This window comes from Tigriopus californicus, chromosome 8, assembly GCF_007210705.1.
Source record: "Tigriopus californicus strain San Diego chromosome 8, Tcal_SD_v2.1, whole genome shotgun sequence".
NCBI lineage: Eukaryota > Metazoa > Arthropoda > Copepoda > Harpacticoida > Harpacticidae > Tigriopus > Tigriopus californicus.
Genome location: NC_081447.1, coordinates 7567063 through 7588425, shown reverse-complemented (window position 1 = coordinate 7588425; position 21363 = coordinate 7567063). Strand labels below are relative to the sequence as shown.

Below are 21363 nucleotides of genomic sequence, written 5' to 3'. Positions count from 1 at the left end.
CAATTCCCACAAGCAAAAACAGTCGAAAGCTTCTTTAGTACGTAAAACAAAACGGAAATCAAAATCTTCTCGTTTTACTTAGCCTCCTTAACTCAATTTTCCCACTTTCAGAAAAAGGCTCTTTCGTTTGGTACTCAATGAATCTCACAGAAGATAGACCTTGAGCCCTGAGAAAAAAGTTATGAAGCAATTATTAATCACTTTGGAAGAGAGCGGGTGATTAAGTGGGATCACGGGATAAAGCACCAAGGAAAAAGATTTTGGGTTCTTAAACTTCGTACAAATTAGATTAGAGACGGTCTACTTGCAACAATTTGAAACTTTTCCAGTGTGTAACCGTCTTTGTTACTTGGGTGTGAGTGTTTAACCATTGTGCCTTTTTCCCACCTGCATAAATAAAGGGATCTGGTCTTGGTTAGTCTTGAGGCTTGTCTCCTTGAGATTAAACTTTGCTTGAAATTAAAGCTGGCTAGAATCATTTCAAGTGAGATCGATTCTTCTAAGACAAGCCCCTACCTCGGCGTCATTATTGTATGCGTTTATATTCGCCACTTTTAGTCAGTATTGCTTCTATAATGATCTGAGCCGTTCGCAGCAATGAGGGGCAAGCATTCTAGGCAAAGCTTACCTTGGGCATATTTCATCTGCTGTTTAAGGGCTAGTTGTTGCTTCTTTTTCTGTTCTGCTTCACGGTCACGCTTGGTGACTGGTTGGTACACGAATTTGTGGATGCTGTTGATGACATGAGTTCCGACCAAAGTGAAGCGGCCAAAACTACGGCAATCCACCACACGAATGGTCAGTGGAGGACAATAGATGTCTTGCTCGGGTAACTCAATATCCAAAAACTTGACAGTGGCAGAGAAATTTGGATTTTTCTTAGTATTCAAAATCACAGAGGACTGGATAATGTGACCAGCACATTCCACATCCACACGAGGCCGATCCACGGTGAGAAATTGAACTCGTTTCAGGTCGCGCAATCCCCAAAACAGGACCTCAAACCTACGAGAACAATGGCACATACTGCATGTGTTATGGAGATGGAAGAGTGCATAGCTCTATGGACTTTCGAGTTGACATCTATCGAAGTTTCGACTTTATTTTCTTTCAGAGCCGGTAACAGTCTCTGCTACTATATTTCAATCTCGAGTCAACTCTGATCCCAATGACTTCTGGCGGCTAATGCTTATCTTTCTGGCTCGTTTCCAAACCGGAGACGAGAGAAAAAGCCTTTTAAAGGTCTTAGAGCCTAAAAGCAGATGGAAAAGTCGTTTGAGATTGGACCCTGTGACAAGCAAATCGGAACGAAATCAAAGTCAACCTCAGCATGAAAAAGAACAAGCAAACTATTTCTGGATTACAACATCACACGTCTTCAAACGACTATTGATGCTCTTGGCAATGTTTAGAGGCTACCCACCTACCTGTATTTGGCCAAGGTTGGGCGAACCCCTTTGGGGATGGGAAGGATGGGACCAGAGTCGGTTGGACCACCAAGAACCGCTTCCTTGGCGTCAGGTAAGGGCGGAAGATTCAAACTCCCATCGGACTCGCCGAGCTGAAAGTAGCAATATTATTAGTTCGTTCACCAGCTTCAACAAAAATAATATCGACATCTAGTCAGATTTTGAAAAGGGTAAATTATTGCAAAAAGGTTCCGACCAACTAACTTAGAAGATAGCGAAGACAAGACGATAACTTCCAGTCAAGAAATAAGTAATGTCAGCATCAATCAGGATACTAACAGTGAATATGATGGATTACCTCAAACAGTTCAAATGCAGCCAAGAGATCTCCGGCCTCTTCATTTCCCCGGTAGATTTGAAACCACTCGAGATTGGCTTGTTTGTACGTGGAGTCAGCAAGAAATACGTGCGGTTTACCAATGGCCCTTCCTAAAAACTCGGCTTTGCCAACCTTTTGAATGAAGGAGATACGACGTGTTATTTAAGACTCTTTTCCGAGGAAAATGCATTCCCAACGACAAAAGAGCCTGGAACCTTTTTCTACGGTGGATTGAAATATGCAAACTCAAACCAATACGCAAGGGAGTTGGCTCAAGCCTGGCGGCCTGAAGTGCCTTTTTCCTTGGAATACTGAATTTTGCAACCAACCAACCATACCTTGTCTTGATCGTAGATTTCTATGATGATGGACGGAGGATGGTCTTTAATGTCTTCTCGTCTGCCGTACACCAAGATCTCCTCGAACACCAAAAGTTCGTCCCAAGTTGGGGACAAAGTTTCATCAATGACCTAAAGCAGAAAATGGTGAAGATCCTAATGGAAAAGAGGAAACCTTTGCTTCCAAAGATGGAGACAACATTGATTAGGACCAATATCTCACTTGGGTGGTCTTGCAGTACTCTCCACAAATGACGCGAGCAAATGGATCCGATAAACCGGAAGCATCTGACCCAATCAGGGAACGAGCTTGGTACATATGAGCTCGAAGTTGGAAGAACTACAATCAAAATCGACATGAGCTTCTCGTAGATGAGGCCCCTCAACCTTGAGATTAATTTCTCGTCCGAGTCTTACGTGTTTTTCGGAGTAGTGAATAGAAATGGGCGGTGGTAAAGCGGGTCTCTCCGCGTTGAGAAGTTCATTGGTAATCTGGAACCCCGGGGGTAGGCCACTGGGATAACTTTTCTTGTGCTTGGAAGATCCCAACCAAAAATACACTTGAAGTTTGGCCTGGATCATCCAACCACTGGCACCGGCTCCTCGACGCCCTGGCAGCTGTAAAAAGGAGGTCTTCCAATTGAGAAACCTCACTCTGAATTGAAACTGAGCAAATACGAATGAATCAAGGCCAAGATGAGGCGTTCCATTATCTTTATAGTTAGACTTGCGATTGTACAGTAGTTAAACAACATAAAAAAGGAAATGCACATGCGAGAAATGAGGGAGGAGGCAGTAAGAGATGACTACTAAATTGTGCAAGACGTCAAATCTAGGTTTATTTAGCTTTGAATAACAAATGTCTCATCGTGAATCAGGATAAGGGTCAATCACAATGGCCGTAAAGCCTAGACTTGCCCTTGGTGAGTACTTTCAAGCCCTAGATGATGACGGTTAGCTTAAACAATGCAGTCCTTTTTTTATTTCTCTGGCACCGGCCGTTCATTGTTCAATTTGTTTCCCTCTAATATTCGTAGGGAAAATGTAGGCGTTGATCAAGCCTATTGAATCCTTCAAGTAGCAGCTGTCTGATGACATGAGCATAAATTTTTGGAGGTCACTGGGATACTTTTCAATACAGAAGAGGTACTAAAAACCCAACATGAAATGCACAATGTTAAACAAAAGGCTTTTCTAAGGTTTCAAAAAGTCTATTGTATAAATGGAAAATTCTTTAGTTGGAAAAATAAGACCAGAAATATCTTTTTCACCTAAAAAGTTATTTTTAGGCACGTAAATGAGTAATACTGGGACACTTTGTTAAAACAACAATGCTACATGAACAATTCCTTTTATGGATAGATGAACTGGAACTCTTAATTTAATCCCTTAACAAAGAACTATTAAGCCTCAAAAGTGCCAGTAACTTCTCAAACTTTGACGGCGTCGTGATTTTCCTTCCCTTCTTTAATGCCCCAAGCATAAATAACCGCCCTAATATACTCAAGAGCCAACGAGATCCGCCAAGTCTAATTGTTTTTGGATCAAATTCTACATAAATATAGAGATAAGTAAGAACGAAGATTTTTTTCTTCTTGAACTGCAGGGGATTGATATTTGCATTAAAAAAGTGGCAAAAATAGAACCATCGGAACACGATTGGGCGGAAATGTACCTTGAATTTGCATGTTTCGGAGCAAGACCGTCAAGACGTAAGTAGAGTTTACAAGGACAAAAAGAGGCCGAAAGGTCAGATGTGCTCATGTATTAAAAGTCCCTTTTTGGATAGAAAGTTTTTCTTGGCACAGGTATCCAAACTACTAATCTACCGAAGATTCAATGATCATAAAATATTTGTGGACTACAGTGGTATGAAAGAACGGGCTGAGCATGTTTTTCTTGTACAGTGTTGTATTATGGTTGGTTATGGTATGGTTAGATTGGTTGGTGAGATCATTGCAGGAAAGCCAGGCCTTTTGTTGTACTTTACGGTTGTTAGTTGGATCTACAACCCCAAAGAGTTCTAGTTGGAGCTAAAATCTTAAGTTGGATGGCAAAGCCACCATTGAACAAGAAGTAAAGAAGATTGAAAATGGGTTTGTTGTTGAGATATTTTGGCGGAGCTCATTAAAAAAACCATGGACCGTGGGATTTACAACAGTTGGCTTTGCCTTTTACAATCAGAAACTCTGGCCAAAGAACTACGATGGGGACCAAAAAATGAATCACGGGAGGTTGCGAATAGGGCTTCCAATTTACATTTTCAGTGCATATGGCACGACTGGTGGACTCAAAGAAGAAGAAATATTAAAGGGTAAAAATCGAGTTTGTTGTGTTTTTTTGCTGCAGCTAAATCTGTAACTGGAACAGTGCACCTTCAGTTGATTGAAAGCAGCGCCTCTACAATAAGAAACGATACACTATCAACCATTCAGTTGTCACCCATCAGCTCCGACAACCATTTCGCCTGGCTAACTCGCATCGCACTCTCTAGTCCTGGCTTCCGCTATGGTGGAATGTCGGAAACCCGCTAGTTAGACTCAAAAAGTAACCCTGATCTTTCTTCCGTCAAACCAGGGTTGCTTTTTGCCCAAACTTTACATTTTACGTTACAATGGAATCAGCTGCCTTTGAGCTGTCGCCCATGCGTTCTAAAAATGGTTCTGTTTGGCTTTTCCCCAAGCTATTCTCTTAACCTTTATGTTTTGTGCGGGAACTAGATGTGGCACGCTTCAGGGCTCTCATGAGCTTTTTATGGGATGTTACTTGGACAGAAGAGTCTGAGAAGGGAATTAGGTTGATGCGTTCGTGCTCAAGAGCAACGAAACAAAATGCAAGTGATGCCTAAAATGCTCAAGTTACTTGCCAACCGTTTGTAGTATTGGCAACCATCTGATTATTCTACACCCTTTGGAACTATGTTCGCAATTCAATTGCTCTAAAAGCTTGTGAATACAGGCTAGCAAAATGCGTAAAGAAAAATTTTAATTTTTGAATCCAAAACACTGCAAAGATTTTACTTACACAAAAAAAATGTCAAGCCAAAGATTTACAACCTGACTCCTGAGTCATGACACAAAGTCACCCCAACCAGTCATCTCAAACAACCACTTTTGATGGTTTGAATTGTCGCTTTTTTAACACTATCAGCTAAATTTGGAAACAATGCTACAAGAAGACATCGATCCTTCCCCCGTTAGAGCACTTACTGGACGCTTCTTGATCATGCCGTTACATTTTTGGCCAAAAAAGTACAAGCGACCCTCATCTTCCAATTACAATCTCTTGCCCCCGAAATGAAATCATTTTATTGGCGGGCGAGGAGGTGCCACAAACCGAAAGTCAATTAATTTAAGATATCTTTAAGCACGGACTTCTAGAGATGTGGACTGAGAATGGAAGCAAAAATTTCTTCTCTCCTAAACCGTTCACTCTATTTAAAATAAGTACTTGATACGACCACAAGATCTTGTTGAGTTGATTAACTTGGGCAAATTTGAGTGCAAAACTATGCCTACGGAATTCAGGACATATGGCCAAAGTGTGTTGTACAATTCGATTTTTCGACCTGCTCTTCGTCAGCTACAAAGGATTTTGACAACATAACTTCGAAACGGACCACGTTATATTAAATGATATAAAAATGATCTGCCTTAAATTCAAAAGATCTACGTTTCTAATTTTATTACTTTAATTCGAAAAGTGACTCAGAGTTGCTATGACCAAGAGCAGGCCGATTTGGAGGGAAACTCGTTCACAGTCCATATTGCTAGAAGTTCATGCGTTAAGAAGTAAGAGGCTACATTAAGAAGGCCAATCTTCGAAGATGAGACACCTGCCACCCCAAAATAGTTCTAGGTCGTTGTGAGTTGAAAGATCATGAAATCAGTTTAAGAGATGTATCTATTGCATTTCTTTGTCATTTTGGTTGTATTGCGCAAAAGCAACCATATGCCAAGCAATCACTCATGTAGGTAACGTCCATTCAAAACATTCTGAACTTAGCTAAAGTGACAATAGCTGAGAAAAGAGGAAATGAAGTCAAAGAATATTCTTTATCAGCAGGACTATGTATTTTTCTTTTTAAATTCGACTTCATTTCCTGCACGTCGTCCTATTTTTGATGGGTATATTTATGTAGAGTACCAGAATAAGTATTTTCCGCTTTAGATTGTGTTTTGAGAAATTTATAAAGGAAATCGCTAGAACATGATGTTCTGATCATGTGCTCAATCCACAACACATGATAGTGTTAGGGCGAGTCCGGCAAAAGTCGGACTCGTATGAGTCCTTTGATTTTTTGACTTTTTGCCGGATGCGAGTACGGCAGAGGACTCGAGCAAACAGACTCGTCTTGCGAAATTCTAGGAAAAAAATTAATAATTTTTTGGACGAGTCCGGCCAATTTCTCCAAAATTGACTAATAGACTCGAGTGCACTCGGACTCGAGTCCTGACTCGCCCCAGCACTAGAACATGATGCCAGCTTCGAAAGAATTTGCAGCATTTGGCTGCATCATCATTTGACTGAATTGGAGCCTAAAAGCCACAAAGTTCAATCCAATCCACGCCAGTTACAACGCCATAGACATCGCCAATTTGGTCAAAAGAACAAAACATCAAAATGCTAAGAAGTCAATGTCTACAAATGGGAAAGAAGAAAGGAGCCGAAATCTTCGATAGGATGTGAATGGAGAAAACAAAGCGAATCGCAAATTGTACATGAACTACAAAGAGTACTACTGTACATGGAATGGTGTGTGTGTATGCTATCTAACTTGTGTGTCATATCAGTACCCAATTGGTCGTCATATCAGAGATGCTATTGGTGAGAGAGTTTCCCCGGTTGGCCATGGTAAAACTGCTGGACTGACTGGCCTTGATTTGTGAGAAATGGAACATCGTGAAGATGAGGGAGCACGACGAGGAAGAGGTGGAACACAAGGACGACAAGGAATGGAGCAAAAGAAAGAACAGACTTAGTTGGTGGATTTCCTCAGAAGCCAACACTGTTTCTGGATAAAAACTAACAGGATCAGGAATGATGAAAGTATCAGGCCAATGAGCTGGAAGAATGGGATTATTTGCCAAAGTCAATGGAGCGTACAACTCACGTGTTGCAAAAAAATGGCGCAATTATGTGAAAACCAGACAATTTGAAGCGGCTAAGGACTGTCTATAGAAAGAAGCAATTGCAATTGAGATATGCGAGAATGATAAGATTAAACGTCTTTTGATTTGATTTTCAATTTTGCTACATCCTACGCTTAACAAGAGCCTCATTGGGCTCAACCATGTCCTTTTCTCGCTATATGTTTCGAATCAATCTGATAGAATGATTGCTTAAAATCCCTTTTGGATTCTGTTACTCCAACCGAAACGGAGAGGAATGACTTGTTTTGATATACGAAGGTTACTTATCATATTTTGAACGTTCATAAACGATAATTTGACGATCCAATAAAAAGACCGAAATAAGCCATTCATTTAACTACTTTCATAAGAGCCGATTTATTGTCAATCAGTCGTATGCTGGAAAGGAAAGTACGGGCATTCAAACCTTGGAACATCTTGACATTTTCGACCAAGATTAGAATATTGGCGGTCAAGGAAGACACTTGCCAAAATAATTTAGTGACAAATGCCATTATCATAACAGAAACAGAATCGATTAAGTTTAACGCCTATTGGAATTACAACTCAGTCAAAAATAAAAATTATGAATGTGATCAAGGCTGATTCTGGCCAATCTCAGGTAAATTTTCGCATTTTCTCAAGCGTCGAGGAGTTATGTTTCCATCGATTTGTACATTTCAAGCCTCATCAGTCAACCTTCAGCTCCCTAAAGAACCGGAGAAAAGTGTTACTGTAAGTAGTCACTCTTGTAAAAAAAGTAATATCTCAAAGAAGCTGAGGCCTAAGATGAATTCAGCCACGATTGACAATCGAGGTTTCGGTTAAGAGCTCTATTGATCCTTTAAAAATCAAATTCAAGAAGTGCTGTTTGGTATTTGGTGTTTAACATTAGGATGCACAATGAGGAGTTGTAAGTACGAACAGTTTCTGAATGAAACATGCAATATTTTAAGAACATCAAATATTGAAAAATAGCTCAATCAAATAAACGCATTTGCATGGGGAAGAAAGAATGACCACGTTGACAAATTACGGAACCACCAAATAAATAAATAAATGAACGCATCTAAAAAGTACTTTTTTTCGTGTAAAACATTCAATATGTAGATCTCCTGTCAAAAGAAGAAAATGAAGACCCTATATATTTACTAATTAAAAGTTTATCTAAGCAAATGAATGCCTTATAAACAAAATTCTTTTCAATGGATACTCGAGTCAACAAAAATTTAGCTTCCGACTTTATATTCCCAATATTTTCACCTTCTGTATAACAATTTAGTCCTCGTGAAAATATTCAAATACTGTATTGTAAGATGCTCCTTGTTCGTATTTTTCGATAGCATCAAAACAAGCTTCACATCTGCCATCACACCACCTAGTATGTGAAAAGTTTTAAGGGCACCAAGCCCGTGAAAAATTGAACGTGGCATCATGATCTCTAGCTTGATCTTGGAGATTTTCTTGGATTAAAGAAAGAACGTAGCATTCTTTGAATCATGTAACAGTATTATTTGATGTTTGATAGTACAACGAAAGCAAACAATCTTTTCCGGTTTACCAATGTGGAATTCATCTTCAACATTGCACTACTGTGCAGTGCTGAATTCTCTCTGTCCAGAGAATTCAGCAGCATTGGGGAATTCTCAGCAAGAAAATATCGATACCTGACCATATTTGGTGAACAAAAACAAAATTGAAGATGGCCATTTCTATCTGGGCTATTAGTGTATACTGCCGAGCAATGACCCGGAATCAACGGTTAGATGAACCATCAAACATCGAAAAGTGGAATTCGTCTCCATGCATGTACATCTCAACAGAAAAAAGGCCAGATTAGAGAGTATAAGAAATGACTCTGTGGCAATGCCTTACCTTGAGAAAGATGGTCTTCATTACCCCACAATGGCGGCCTTTTTCCTCCTCCACCATGGAATACAGAATTTCTCGACTGGATATCCGTTGATAAGCCAAACGTTTGGTACCACTTATTAGCCATAGAAACACATCGGGAAGACCATGCTGAGGCTATAAAAGTCCACATCTCATGATTTGAGGAGCTCTGTCATTTCAATTCTTATTATTGAACAAGCAAACACTCTTACATCTTCGATGAGACGTCTCAATCTTTCGAGAAGCCCTTGAGCAACCCGATATCGATCCCTCCACGATTTCTTCTTCATGGTCTTTTGTTGTCTCGCCAAGGCTCCAATGCTTTCCTGAGAATGGAAATATAAATTCTTGGCCTTTTCTTGGAATGTTTCCCAGTTCTTTGTCCCGTGCCAGAGGAACACTTTGGCCGGAGGCATTCACAAATGAAATTGAAGCCATCACTCTAAGTGGAGCTCATTAAGATTCATTTCGTGGGACATTCTTACCAGCTCATAATCTACATATTTCTTTCTTTCTTTTGAACTCATCAAATAGAAAAGGCCTCAGAAATGTAAGCAATATAAAACTTTAATTTTTCATCTGGGTGGATAGACATTGAAAGCTCTCTAACAAAATCGGTTTGTTTTGGGGGGCCAGAATTAAAAGGCGAGGGGCTGAAACATAACACAGTGGACTTTGAAACAAATGAGTGTGTTCAATTGCAGCAATGAAGGAACGTCGGCTTTTGGAAATTTAATGTCACGGATCTCGATTTCTCTTCCATGCTCAAAGACCGAGTTGATCCATTGATCGAATTGTTCAGTGAAAGTCAAACCGGTAACACACGAGTACAAATCCCCCCATCAAACACACCAATCACAAGAATATTTCAGCGGCCATTTCAAAATCTGTTTCTTTTCCATGTTCTCAAATATTTTAGCCACAATAAATTACTTTCTGTTCGATCTAACTGGTTAATCAGAACCTTTTTACCAATATAGGTTTCCTAAAAAAAAAACTTAACTTCATTTGTTGGTTGATTATTGCGCACGTTGGAACTAGTTATTAGTTGGCATTAATGAATGGTGTATTCGGATATTTAGGCAAGCGCTGGTACCCGCAAACAAACTTGCCTGACAATGTCAGTGATGCAAAATTGGCGTTTCAAACTAGTTTTAAACGAAGCTAACCTTTCGTCATATAGCAATGTGAAAGAGGGGTCAGCTTCTCAAAAACGTGTTTGAAGCTCCATCTTGCTTCACTGACACTGGTACCAGCAAACAAACGAACCTGCCAGAGCTTGCCTAAACGCCCCCGTGGTGATTATGCCATAATACATTCACAAACGTTCAACAGCCTCAAAATACACTACCACTCACAACGCTCAAAAACGACATGTTTCTTGATAGGTTTGGTATATTCCGTATTGGTAATCGCTAGTTGAAGTGTTTTTACTAAGGTGAATAACAGCAAGCACTCCCATAAAAGCAACACAATTTCTAGTGAACTACCTAGAACCTGGAACCACGTTCGCTTCTTACCATCTCGTTTTGGCACATTTTTCCGCGCTCTCGGTCCAAGCGAGTTTTTCCTGGTGCGGACAGTCCGCTTTGGGAGCTTTTGTACAAATTTGTGAATTTATGGCAGCCTGAAATGACAAGATCGTAAATAATGGACGGCATTTTTCAATTGAAAAAGTTCTCTCTGAACCCAAAATGATTCAAAAAATAAACTGCAAGTTGATTTTCTTAATGGATGTTTAAATATCAATGAGTTTAGGTTGCTTCAAAACGAAGATGCAAGTTCTATTCAAAAGTAATTCATTGAATGGCCTGGACAGTACAGAAAAATCAAAGGAAAAAAGATCAGATATTGATTTGTAGCAATGTCTTGAGAAATATCGTGACATGGTTCAAACCTTATGGATGAGCCATTACTTGTTCAATGACTCGTCAGCTCTAAACAGGCCTCCCAAATACGTCTGTTTACGTTACACTTCACTTTCCAATATGAGGTTCAGACATTTTACTAATACTCAGACATCAGGTATATTCCCTTATCCGAGGGGGTCCGTGTTCGTGACTTATAACATACCTAGCTAAATGAAGCTTAAAGTGTTGACAAATGCATCGATTACGTCCCTCACCTTGTTGTACATGTTCAAAAAGTGCTTTGAGTTTGGTGTCACAGCCTGCGTCCTCCATTTCAATCATGTTATGGATCTCCTTCATATCCTCCTCCTGAAAAAAATTAACGAAAGTCTAACTATCTTCATACAAAAATATATAGGAATATACAAGTTTGATGGTCAACCTTCAAGGCTAAGCGAGCGAGTGAGGGATATCACGGATGAAAAATCTCATTTTGAACACAAGTTAATGTTTGTCAAACACAATCTGGCGCTACAACCCCAAGAATGCAAATAAACCAACCTCAGGATTAAGCAAGAGCTCACAACAATATCCTGGTTAATAGTGGAACAAGATCCGGTAAAATTTCGCGTATGCCTTGAATGAATTTATTTTCAGAGCAACTTGGCACTATGTTATTGTTGTTTCCAAATGAATTGTAAGTTGACCCAAGGTTTAACCCCAAAATCTTGAGTCAGATCCACATCGTAAGAAAATGTGTGCAGTAAGGATACCTTTTATGGTGAAGAATTTGTGCGAGGAGAGCACTCGAGGGAAAGATTAATAAAGGTCAACAACGGACCTTCCTTTACGGGACCGACAAAGCTTGTGATGTCAAGAGAGGAGAAAAGTGCCCCAAGCTGAATTACTTCAGGGCTTTCTTCCCTCTGTCTTACACTGCCTACAATGTCTTACAATGCTTAATGGTAAGTGCTATTGGTATATCACTTGCCAAGACTATTCATCAATGTTATGAGCAAACAAGAAACAAAGAATGGAGTGGTCGAGAGTGCCTTGTTATTGTTCTCTTTTGGCAAGTAGCTCGTCTACGATCCAAAGCTAACTTATAACAAATAGTGGGTCTTCTTTTGCATAACATCGTTTTCTAAAACGCCTTCATTGGTTATGATCAGGACATGAATCACTAGTCTTTAGAGGTCTCGAATCTGAGGTAATGAGTATTCCGTATCCGTATGTAAGAGACATATACTTCAGAGCTATGAATGATTTTTTATTGTGGTTCGTGATCTAGCCGATTGGTCTGCTTTTAATAACAGCCTCTGTCCTATTTGATTTAGTTGATTCTCCTCATGTGTGTTTTCCTTTTCAATTAGCTTTTCCTTAAAATGAACCCAAACGAGACACACTTGAACACAGAGCGAGAGCATCAACTGAGAAACCGATTGCTGTAACTTCTGCTGTGTGGCACCTAATGAAAATTAACAAATTCTCAAAACCAAAGCTCCGAAACATCTTCGGTGCGGTACTAGCGCTTTTCATAAGGAGCTGCCATCGTTCCTCTCCAGGGAAATAACTGGGATCCAGATGCGTAGAGCACCATCAAGTACCAGCAATCAAGTCAGGCCAGCTCGCAGGAAGGTCACCTACCCTAATTATAGCAGTGGCTCTGGTGGGATCACAGAGCTAGAAATCTAATTAGTGTCACCAATGTTTGTAGAAAGTGGCTCTACTCTCTGCTATGTGATTTAATCCTGCTCTAAAGGACGCCAAAACCAGTGTACTGGCTGGGGTGGGGATATCTGAATTTGGTCAAAAGCACCTTCCCCGAAGATTGTACGATTCAAGTGTTGTCTACGACGACTTACTCGTACGTCTAGAAGTACGTTCTGTGAACGGAGCCCAAATTTCTTAAAGCGAAGGAGGGAATCTTAGATAAAGAAAAGATCCAACTTACGTGGCACAGTGCGACCTTTCCTCGATCTAAGATTCACACCTTACCTTTAAAAATTAGACTCGGGTTTCCAACCAAACCCGGGGCTCTTGTGGGTCAAAGCAACGCTATGTCCTCTTTCAAAATGTAAAGGTTCAATAAGACATTGAGATCATTGTAAATAGAGATAGGTCAGTTTTGTGTCATTTACTTGTAGAAATGTTCTTTTTAAGATGATATAGTAAAAGCTTACGAAGATGATCGAGAGGAGACCTAAGATTAAAACGTTATGAAATGATTGCTATATGGCTTTTTCAGTCTCTCTTAAGTGCCTTAAAACATTTACCCGATCCAATTTGGTCCTATTTTTTCATATTAAGTCCACATTTCTAGAAGTCCAGGTTACGACCTTTGCACGTTTTTGAAGGAAGGCTTCGATGGGTCAAAACAATGTAAGTGGACTGGGAAGTCCCCAAAATGAACTCCAAGGATATGGCTTATGAATTATTAAGGATCCTAAGATGGCACACTTAACGGCTAGTGACCACAAGCTTCGAGAGCCTCCCAAATTACTGACTTTGTACTTTCTCAAGATATCGTCGCCAAATCACGGTACACACATATACGTACTTACTGGCTAAGCTTGATCCCCGCCAGTTGCTTGATTGTTTGTTACGGACTCAGATGCCAGTTTTCTCGCTCGGCCTGCCATCTGATAATGCGTGTCCCGATTAGGGGATAATCCTCCCTCCGTCATCACAGCCAACATCAATTTTTACCTCACCCTCAGCAATGACTGCAAGTTCACCTATTTCGGCTACTAAAGCACCTACTCATATTGCAATTTACATACAGTAATTAATCTTGGACTCGACTAACCCGAGCAAAAGCTCTGGCACGGGATTGAACCAGGCATAACTGATTGAAGAGCGGGGACCCTATCAATACACTGCGGCTACTAACCTGATCTCCACAATATTTTGAAAACATATTTTATGTGTGATGGGCAACAGTTGTGCACCAGGTAACATGTAGATTGTGAAGGTTATTGATTCTTTTAAACCAAGCCTTTCATCGGGCTTTTTAGGCACTAACAACCTCCAAGATTTCCTCATGGCGTATCGGAATTTGAGTCTCCTTACCAGTTTCATAGCCACTTTGCTGATAGCATTGGATTGGTACAACCTTCGCCTGTGATCCGGGAACGTGGCCCTAATGTACATGGTGGGCTTTTCATCCCAGTAGGGCAAGAAATAGTAGAGGCGATCGTGGGATAAGGGCTTGATTGTTGGAGTAGTGCTTGACCACGTACCATTGAGGGATTCGGCGGATCCTGTGATGAAATATAGTATGTCAAAATCGAGTGCTGTCTTGATACATTATTTACTACCAAAAATAGTATTTCAGTAAAGTGGTCACAAGAGAACCCCAAGCCTAGGCAGGTGTCTGGAATACCCCTCAAAATGGTTTTCTGGACATTAGATATGCAAATGATCCTAGCTTTTTTACAATCATACCTTCCACCCCTTGTGATCAATATAATAGTATTTGTGGGTCCAGAATGTTCAATATGAAAAAAGTGCAATATGTGCATGTTTTATGAAACGAATTCATCATCATACCCAAGTCCTCAGACACCAAGAGCTCCGTTTCCTCGGTCTTGGTGGTGGAAACTTGTCCATCCAAGGAATTTCCGGCGTTACCCATGGAGAGCTCGAACTGAATGCCTTTATCGGACAACCTTTTGTCAATCATGGTGGCATCCATAACACACCCGAAAAGGAAGAACTCCTCTCGTCTTCCATAGGCAGCCTAAAGCACAAAAATGCACGAGCAAGCTACGTTCAGTACCTAGTAGAGGAACGATCCAAGCCCTAGATGAATATACATGAGTTTCGTCCGGTATGCTTGTGCATCTCTAAAACCTGTATTAGAAAGTCAAGAGCGGACTCAAGTTTGCTTGAGCACGGTATTTGTGATGGCACCTCGGACACATAATTTCCCCTGATGTCTCGTTGTTCTGCTAGGACGGTTGTTTATTGCTGGTCCCTGACCATAAACTGCTATGCCTTCGTAACTTCCTTGTTACGCTTGAATAGTACTGTCCAATGCATGGAAGACTTTAAGGGCAACAAACAAAAGATTAGCTTAATGGACCGTAAACTTCACAAACGAACAATTCTAGCGCCCTCCAAAGGCAGGCCATTGTGTGACCTTTTACCACGCTTAATGTTTTACCTCATTAATGGTTTGTGTTGGTTGGACATCGACCTCTGATGGAGCCGTATCAATGGATTCTGATATATCAGTTTTTAGCGCAATCAAAAGCCGTCCTCGATAAGACACGCCCTCTCCTAGACCGTCATTTAAGGTCGAGTGCTCGTCGATGAGGCTGTAATCCCGGGTGGACCCGTATAAGTGAACAAATGTTGGACCAAAAGTCGGAATAAAACCTAAATAGTAGAAATTTCGATATCTTATGAAAAGTCGTTGAGGGCTTCTGCAATATGAGTCTTTTTTTAATATTAAATGAGACAACATCTTGCAGAAATAATTTTAGTTGCATCCTTACCAACACAACACAGTATGGCAACACTAGTGGCCTTTTTTTGCCTAAAGCATCTTATAGCTGTGTACTCTTCCCTTTTAATTCAATTGGGACACAAAAACCACAGCATCCGGTGGATATTGCATCAGCTCAAAGCTACAAACATGGTTGTAAAAGAAACGACTAATGTGTTTCTTTTGTTCCCAAGCTTTGGTTAGTGATTTCAGAAGCGAAAAAACAGGTAGAAAAATCACCTTCGATTCTCAGTATAAGGGGTATGTTGAGTTTCATTCATTTTTCGCAAGAGGCTTACTGAGAATGATCAAACGTGCCCACGAGACGGGCCAAAAGGATTAAAACTCGCTGTCGCTCAAGAGTTTGAATAAACAAGGGGTAATCTGATGAAACTCAAACCTTTAGGCCTTTGTTGAATTAAGAGGACTTTGGTAAAGCAAGGCTGGGCTGAGGTCAGTTACGGAAGAGCATTTTCTTGATTGATGTAATCTTCTAATAGGCTTAAGTTCCCTCTTGAGCAGAGTGGTTGTCGCGACCAGGGTTGAATCAACATTCTTGTGTTCAATAGGATTTGCACGAGTGAGCTCTTCATGTTTTAAAAGCCTCTTGAAGTGATTTACAATGAAGTCCTAATCTTGAAAAAGGCAACTGCAGTTTGAAACACAAATATTAAGAAATATATTGCGAAGGATGACTTCTAATTTTCAGTGCGTTGCAAGTTTTAAACTATCACACTTTTAAACTCTTTCATACACATGGCTGGAAATATGAAGTGAATGCAGATTTATTTTGTCTTAGATAATTAGTAAATGCAAATTTCAAGAACTATGATACGGAAAATGAAGTCTATGATTTCAACAAGTAAGAGCTGACAGGAATCATTTCGTTTTCTCTTGAATCAACATTTATGTTAGTCATGAAAGCAAATAAATGAAAGTGAAATCACAACCAAGGTTACAATGTCGAAACGTTTGGCCCACATTGAACTGTTAAGCAAATGAATATCGTTCTCGACGTATCTAAAATAGCAATGACAATGGATAGACCGCTTGGACCTACCTTTATCGCCGTCATTCGAGATTTGACTGAGATCCAGGAAGTGCGTTCCAATAACCGTGTCACCCACCGTATCGCTTTCCCTGAGTTGGAGCTTGATGCGTTGGCACAAAGGCGGAAACATCTCGGTGAACACAATCTGCTCGTTCCACACCGGGGCATACGAATTCTTCTTCACCGAAGTCCGGCCCTGAAATTGATCGGAGAAACTCATTCAATCCATTCGATCTGCACTCTTGCATTTTGGGGATGAACACAGAGCATTGTGTAACAGTAGATGCGCTCAAAAAGATTCCATTGGTTATTACTTTCCGCTTGCACTTTTGGGGACCTCCACAAGCTAAGCAATTGAACCATACGTTATAGCAATATGTTCGCGTTTCTCTTGGGATTGGGCGAGGTGGTTTTTATTCCTAAAACCGAGTTTCCAATTCACCCACGTATGAAGAGAATGAACCCCAAATAAAAGCATACCAGAAAGAAGCATTAGGAAAGGCATCTGAATAACCGAAGCACAAACGTGATATGACTGTATAAATCTAGGAGGCCAAACCCAAATGGGTATTTATGTACATGGCAAGGATTTGGTGGTATTTTCATGTTGAACGATCACTCTTCCACCAAGTCCATAAGATGGGACACTCTTTTCATTTCGCTTCCATTTCATCTGAGAAAGGAGAAGGAAATCGAGGCAACGGGACGCATCCCAACTTTCAACGAGGAGACTGGAAGGGGAAATATGTCATTGAAAACGAATGCCATTCAAGCCAACATTGGACCCGCTCGAAACGGGACGTTTTCAGAATGGTTCATTCTCCACTAGATTGTCTTTCTGCCAGTGAGGTTCGCTCCTTTCCAATTCGGATATGACACTAACAGGCAAGGCCATGTCATTGCTCACAGGCTGTTATGAAGGCCATTCAACCCACAAGCCCAACCCACAAATGAATGAATGAGTGAGTGAGTGCGTGCGTGCATGAGTGAGTGAGCAGACGAGTTTGGCCAAGTTGGGACCTTTCATTCTCAACGCCCAAAAGGTACTTTAAAACTTTATCTCCAATTCCCATTGTGTTCGCTGATGAGGACCGGACCAATGGACCGTAGGATATCCAATCTAAACCAGATATGATGATATTTATATATCTTTTGATGCCAAGGGCAAGCAAGCCTCGTTGGATATACCTAGGTGTAATACTGGACATGACATGACAACCTATCACTATACGTGTTGTTGGATACACCTGACGGGTTGGTTGGCTTGGCTACTGATCCCGGGGCCCATTCATTGGGGTTTTCGTTAGAGAGATAAGTAGAACTCGTTTTCATTACTTTTTTATGTTCTGTCTAACCTCTCCCACGGCGAGAAACCATTGAAAGACGAGTCTCAATTTAGCTGGGGACAATCTGTCGGTCTTTGAGAGGACAATTTTAGTTGCCTTACTAACCAAGCAAGATTTAAATGCAGAACGTATGTACTGCTTCAACCTTCGTCGTGCCTTTCTCATGCAATCCAAATCCGGATAAGAGAGCACTGACACAAGGAAGATTAAAAGTAGGCTTAATGATGCGTGACACATTCATTAATCAATATAAAAAACTACATGGCTTTCGAGTTTTATAAGGCTCGTAACTTTTCATAGCTAACCAATTACTTCATAACTTATCATCCTCCAGTCACCTTTTATTGTTATTAGAGACTCATATGAACAATCATGAACATTTATTCAATTTTTTAACTCTGCTCTACGTAAGCTCTTGTTACTAATAAGCATACAGCCCTTTGAACCTCAACTAATTTGCTCTTATTAAACTTTGGTCTTTTCTCTATGGCATATCTTGGGCCCCGTTCACGCTAGACCTCAATCTGCTCTCCTGTTTCAAGGATGCTTAGGAAAGCAACTGCTTGCACAAGTACATTATGGACATGGGAATGAAATACTATGCGCATACTCTCCTCCATAATTTGTAGGGAATGAAGATCCTAATTGATTTGCGAACTAGTTTTTGAAGATTCGAGCTTGAGGAGAGATCAGGCCTGAATTGGTGCAAGCGTTGTTCTAACCTAGGCAGAAAGGTATTGAGATATATGCAGACTACTGTAGTTGTGCTCCATTTTTGAGAGCATTCGCCCATCCAGATGAGACCACTTTAGGTTGGACATTTTGGTTTGAAACATGAAAATGGATGGAATCAGATTTTCTGCCTTAACATTGGTTGACAAATTTTGACTTGAGCAAATAGCTTCAGTTGTGGACCGGCTGGGACCAAATTCAGATTTGTAGCTGACAGCTACCAACCAAGATTTGGGATTGTCTTTCTTTGGCATTGAGTCTCTATCTGCGCATTCTCTATCTGCGCATATACTTTACAGATCTTGGAAATTGAGATGGGTGGTTAGTACTTACAGTAAGCCCCGCAAATGAGACGGAAACATATGGATCCACTAAATCCCTGGTCTGGCCGCCAAATGCATGTTTGAGGTTAGCCATGATGGAAGAATTCATTCGGGGCAATCCGTCTGCTCGATAAATCCTAATGATGTATTTAGCTCGTTGCCTTTCCGCTGGCACACCATCCGTAAGAGCAGGTTTCTGGGGAATCAAGCAATAAAGAAGGGAATGATGATTCGGAGCTCATTGGGACCGAAAACTAAAGGTCTCTCACGCCTCAATATCGTCCTCGTCTCGTTCACTTTTAGGGGGGATTTTCACAGGATCGCCCTTTGATATCACATTAATATCACATTTGAGATATCCTTAGGACCCCCGTGATATCATCAGGATCCGTCAGAAGGGCCCATTTGTGGTAGAATTGATGATCTGCAAGGTTGAAAGCCAAATAAACAGACTAGACCAATGTGACCAACAGCCCTAGTGATATTAGAAATAAACCGAGCCCAAGAATATTACACCGAAACGACAACGACAAGCATCATTGGACACTAACAACTAACACAAGTTCATTTAGGGTTCTAGTAACTACACTTTATTTAAGATACCGAAATTAGCCACTTAAATTGAGGTGTATTTTGGATGGTTATGGTACACTTTTGCAAATTTTTCTTTCTTGTGAAAATGGAATACATACCAAATTACACTTGCCTTACAAGTACCCATATTTGAACATCCATTAATGGCTCTTACTGAATTCAAAAGGAAATATTAGCAAACCATGCACGGACACATTTTTCTCAGTAACAATAAAAGGGAAAGAGATGCATTCCAAAACATTAAATGGACGAAAAAAAACTATATTAGAATGCAATATCCATTTAATCACTGAATGAACGGTAGCATGCAAACAATCCATTTGTCTCTCATACTCTCTCGGGTACTTTCACTTAATCTACCAGTCCCCCCCGATCAGGTATTGGAACCATCCGTCAAAGAATGTACTATTTAATTGCCTGTTCTATGTACATGAACCATATCGAAATCTTCTAATGGACCCTTTTGGCTGGATTCCTGGAAGAGTATGTGCTCAAATGGGACAAGAACCCAAGCCAGATAGTGCCGTTTTTTGCAACCCCATTTGTCTCAGGAATTATATTTATGCAAGAGTCTATGGTTTATGGCCAGTCTGATCAATGAAACATGCATTTATATTGCCGACAATTCATTTTCTCCTGACATGATTTGGCTCGAATTATTGCCAACTGGCTCTAACAGTGAAATAATTGGGAGACAACCACCGCATGTAAATAAATCATGGCCTCTCTATTTTCAAGTTGTTTCAAAGACTGCCACAAAGCCTCTTCATGTGAAGCAAAAGCCATTTCCAATCCAATAAAACTGTGTGGACGATTATTGAAGCTGCAGGTTCATTCCAAACACTTCCTCGAGCGAAGAACGTTTGGAGACCTCACCATGTAGGGTGTTGCGAAAGAGGTGGACCACCTCCAGGTTTCTGATATCCTCACTTGTTCAAATGCACATTGATGCAATAAAACCGAAAGGTCATTGTTGGCACACAAAACAAAAGATTGCCACCACTTATTAATGCAAACTGTTTTGAATTTAAAATAGAATTCAGGCTTGCAGCTGTTTTGAAAGACGATTGGTCAAAAACCATGTCTGAGGAAATTGACTAGCACGATCAAGTTCTTACTCATCATTCTCAGGATGCCCAAAGATGTTACCAATGTCAAGCCGCGAGAAATTGTCATTGCTTTAAATTCAATTGGTATTAATAAAAGAGAAGATCCAGAGTTTCCCATTGCTATCAATTTTGAACCTCTTGAAACGCACCAGGAAATGGCATGGTCTGAAAATTGTGATTTATGCAATAAAATCTGGTTTACTAGAGGGATTATAAGATGTTAGGGACAGATATGCGAAAAGAATTCATAATCCCATTCATTATTATCATTGGAAATCCTACTTATAGCAATGAATTTGGGGTGGTCCGTTTCTTTTGAAACAACTCATTGTTTTCTGTGAGCTAAGGTCATTCATTCGTCCTAATGTTACTTTTTATCGCTGTTATGTTAGGCTAGCCCAACTTTAGATGTGGCACACAGCGTGTCTCGAATATAAAATGTGATCTCATCTATTTGGAAAACAAGGTAGATATTTTAAATGCACCAGTTTCGTCCTGTTTGGTACGTCCATACTTTTTTTATATCAAAAGACATCACACACAACATCGAGTGGCTTTTGGCAAAGATAATATGAGAGTTGCCAAATATCCAAATAGTACATTAAAGGGTGGAAGAACGTTGATGACACAAGTGAGACAAGGGAGTGTGGTAAGTGATTGGCACAATTCAGCTTTAAGAAACTCGATAATAAGGCGACATATACTACAACTTCAT

The 21363-nt window shown here is 40.3% G+C and overlaps 1 protein-coding gene across 1 annotated transcript in view; it reads right to left on the bottom strand.

The window, feature by feature from the left end:
- The window catches only part of LOC131884832 (otoferlin-like), a 35538-nt gene that overhangs the window by 10015 nt on the left and 4160 nt on the right, over window positions 1-21363 (bottom strand). The window contains 19 exon segments of the mRNA XM_059232716.1: window positions 629-1005; window positions 1428-1561; window positions 1768-1920; window positions 2127-2258; window positions 2350-2466; window positions 2544-2744; window positions 6923-7003; window positions 9134-9286; window positions 9364-9477; window positions 10672-10778; window positions 11277-11370; window positions 14074-14264; window positions 14554-14743; window positions 15170-15384; window positions 16554-16740; window positions 18956-19128; window positions 19131-19141; window positions 19215-19307; window positions 19309-19369. Of these exon segments, the coding sequence (XP_059088699.1) occupies window positions 629-1005; window positions 1428-1561; window positions 1768-1920; window positions 2127-2258; window positions 2350-2466; window positions 2544-2744; window positions 6923-7003; window positions 9134-9286; window positions 9364-9477; window positions 10672-10778; window positions 11277-11370; window positions 14074-14264; window positions 14554-14743; window positions 15170-15384; window positions 16554-16740; window positions 18956-19128; window positions 19131-19141; window positions 19215-19307; window positions 19309-19369 (2784 nt within the window).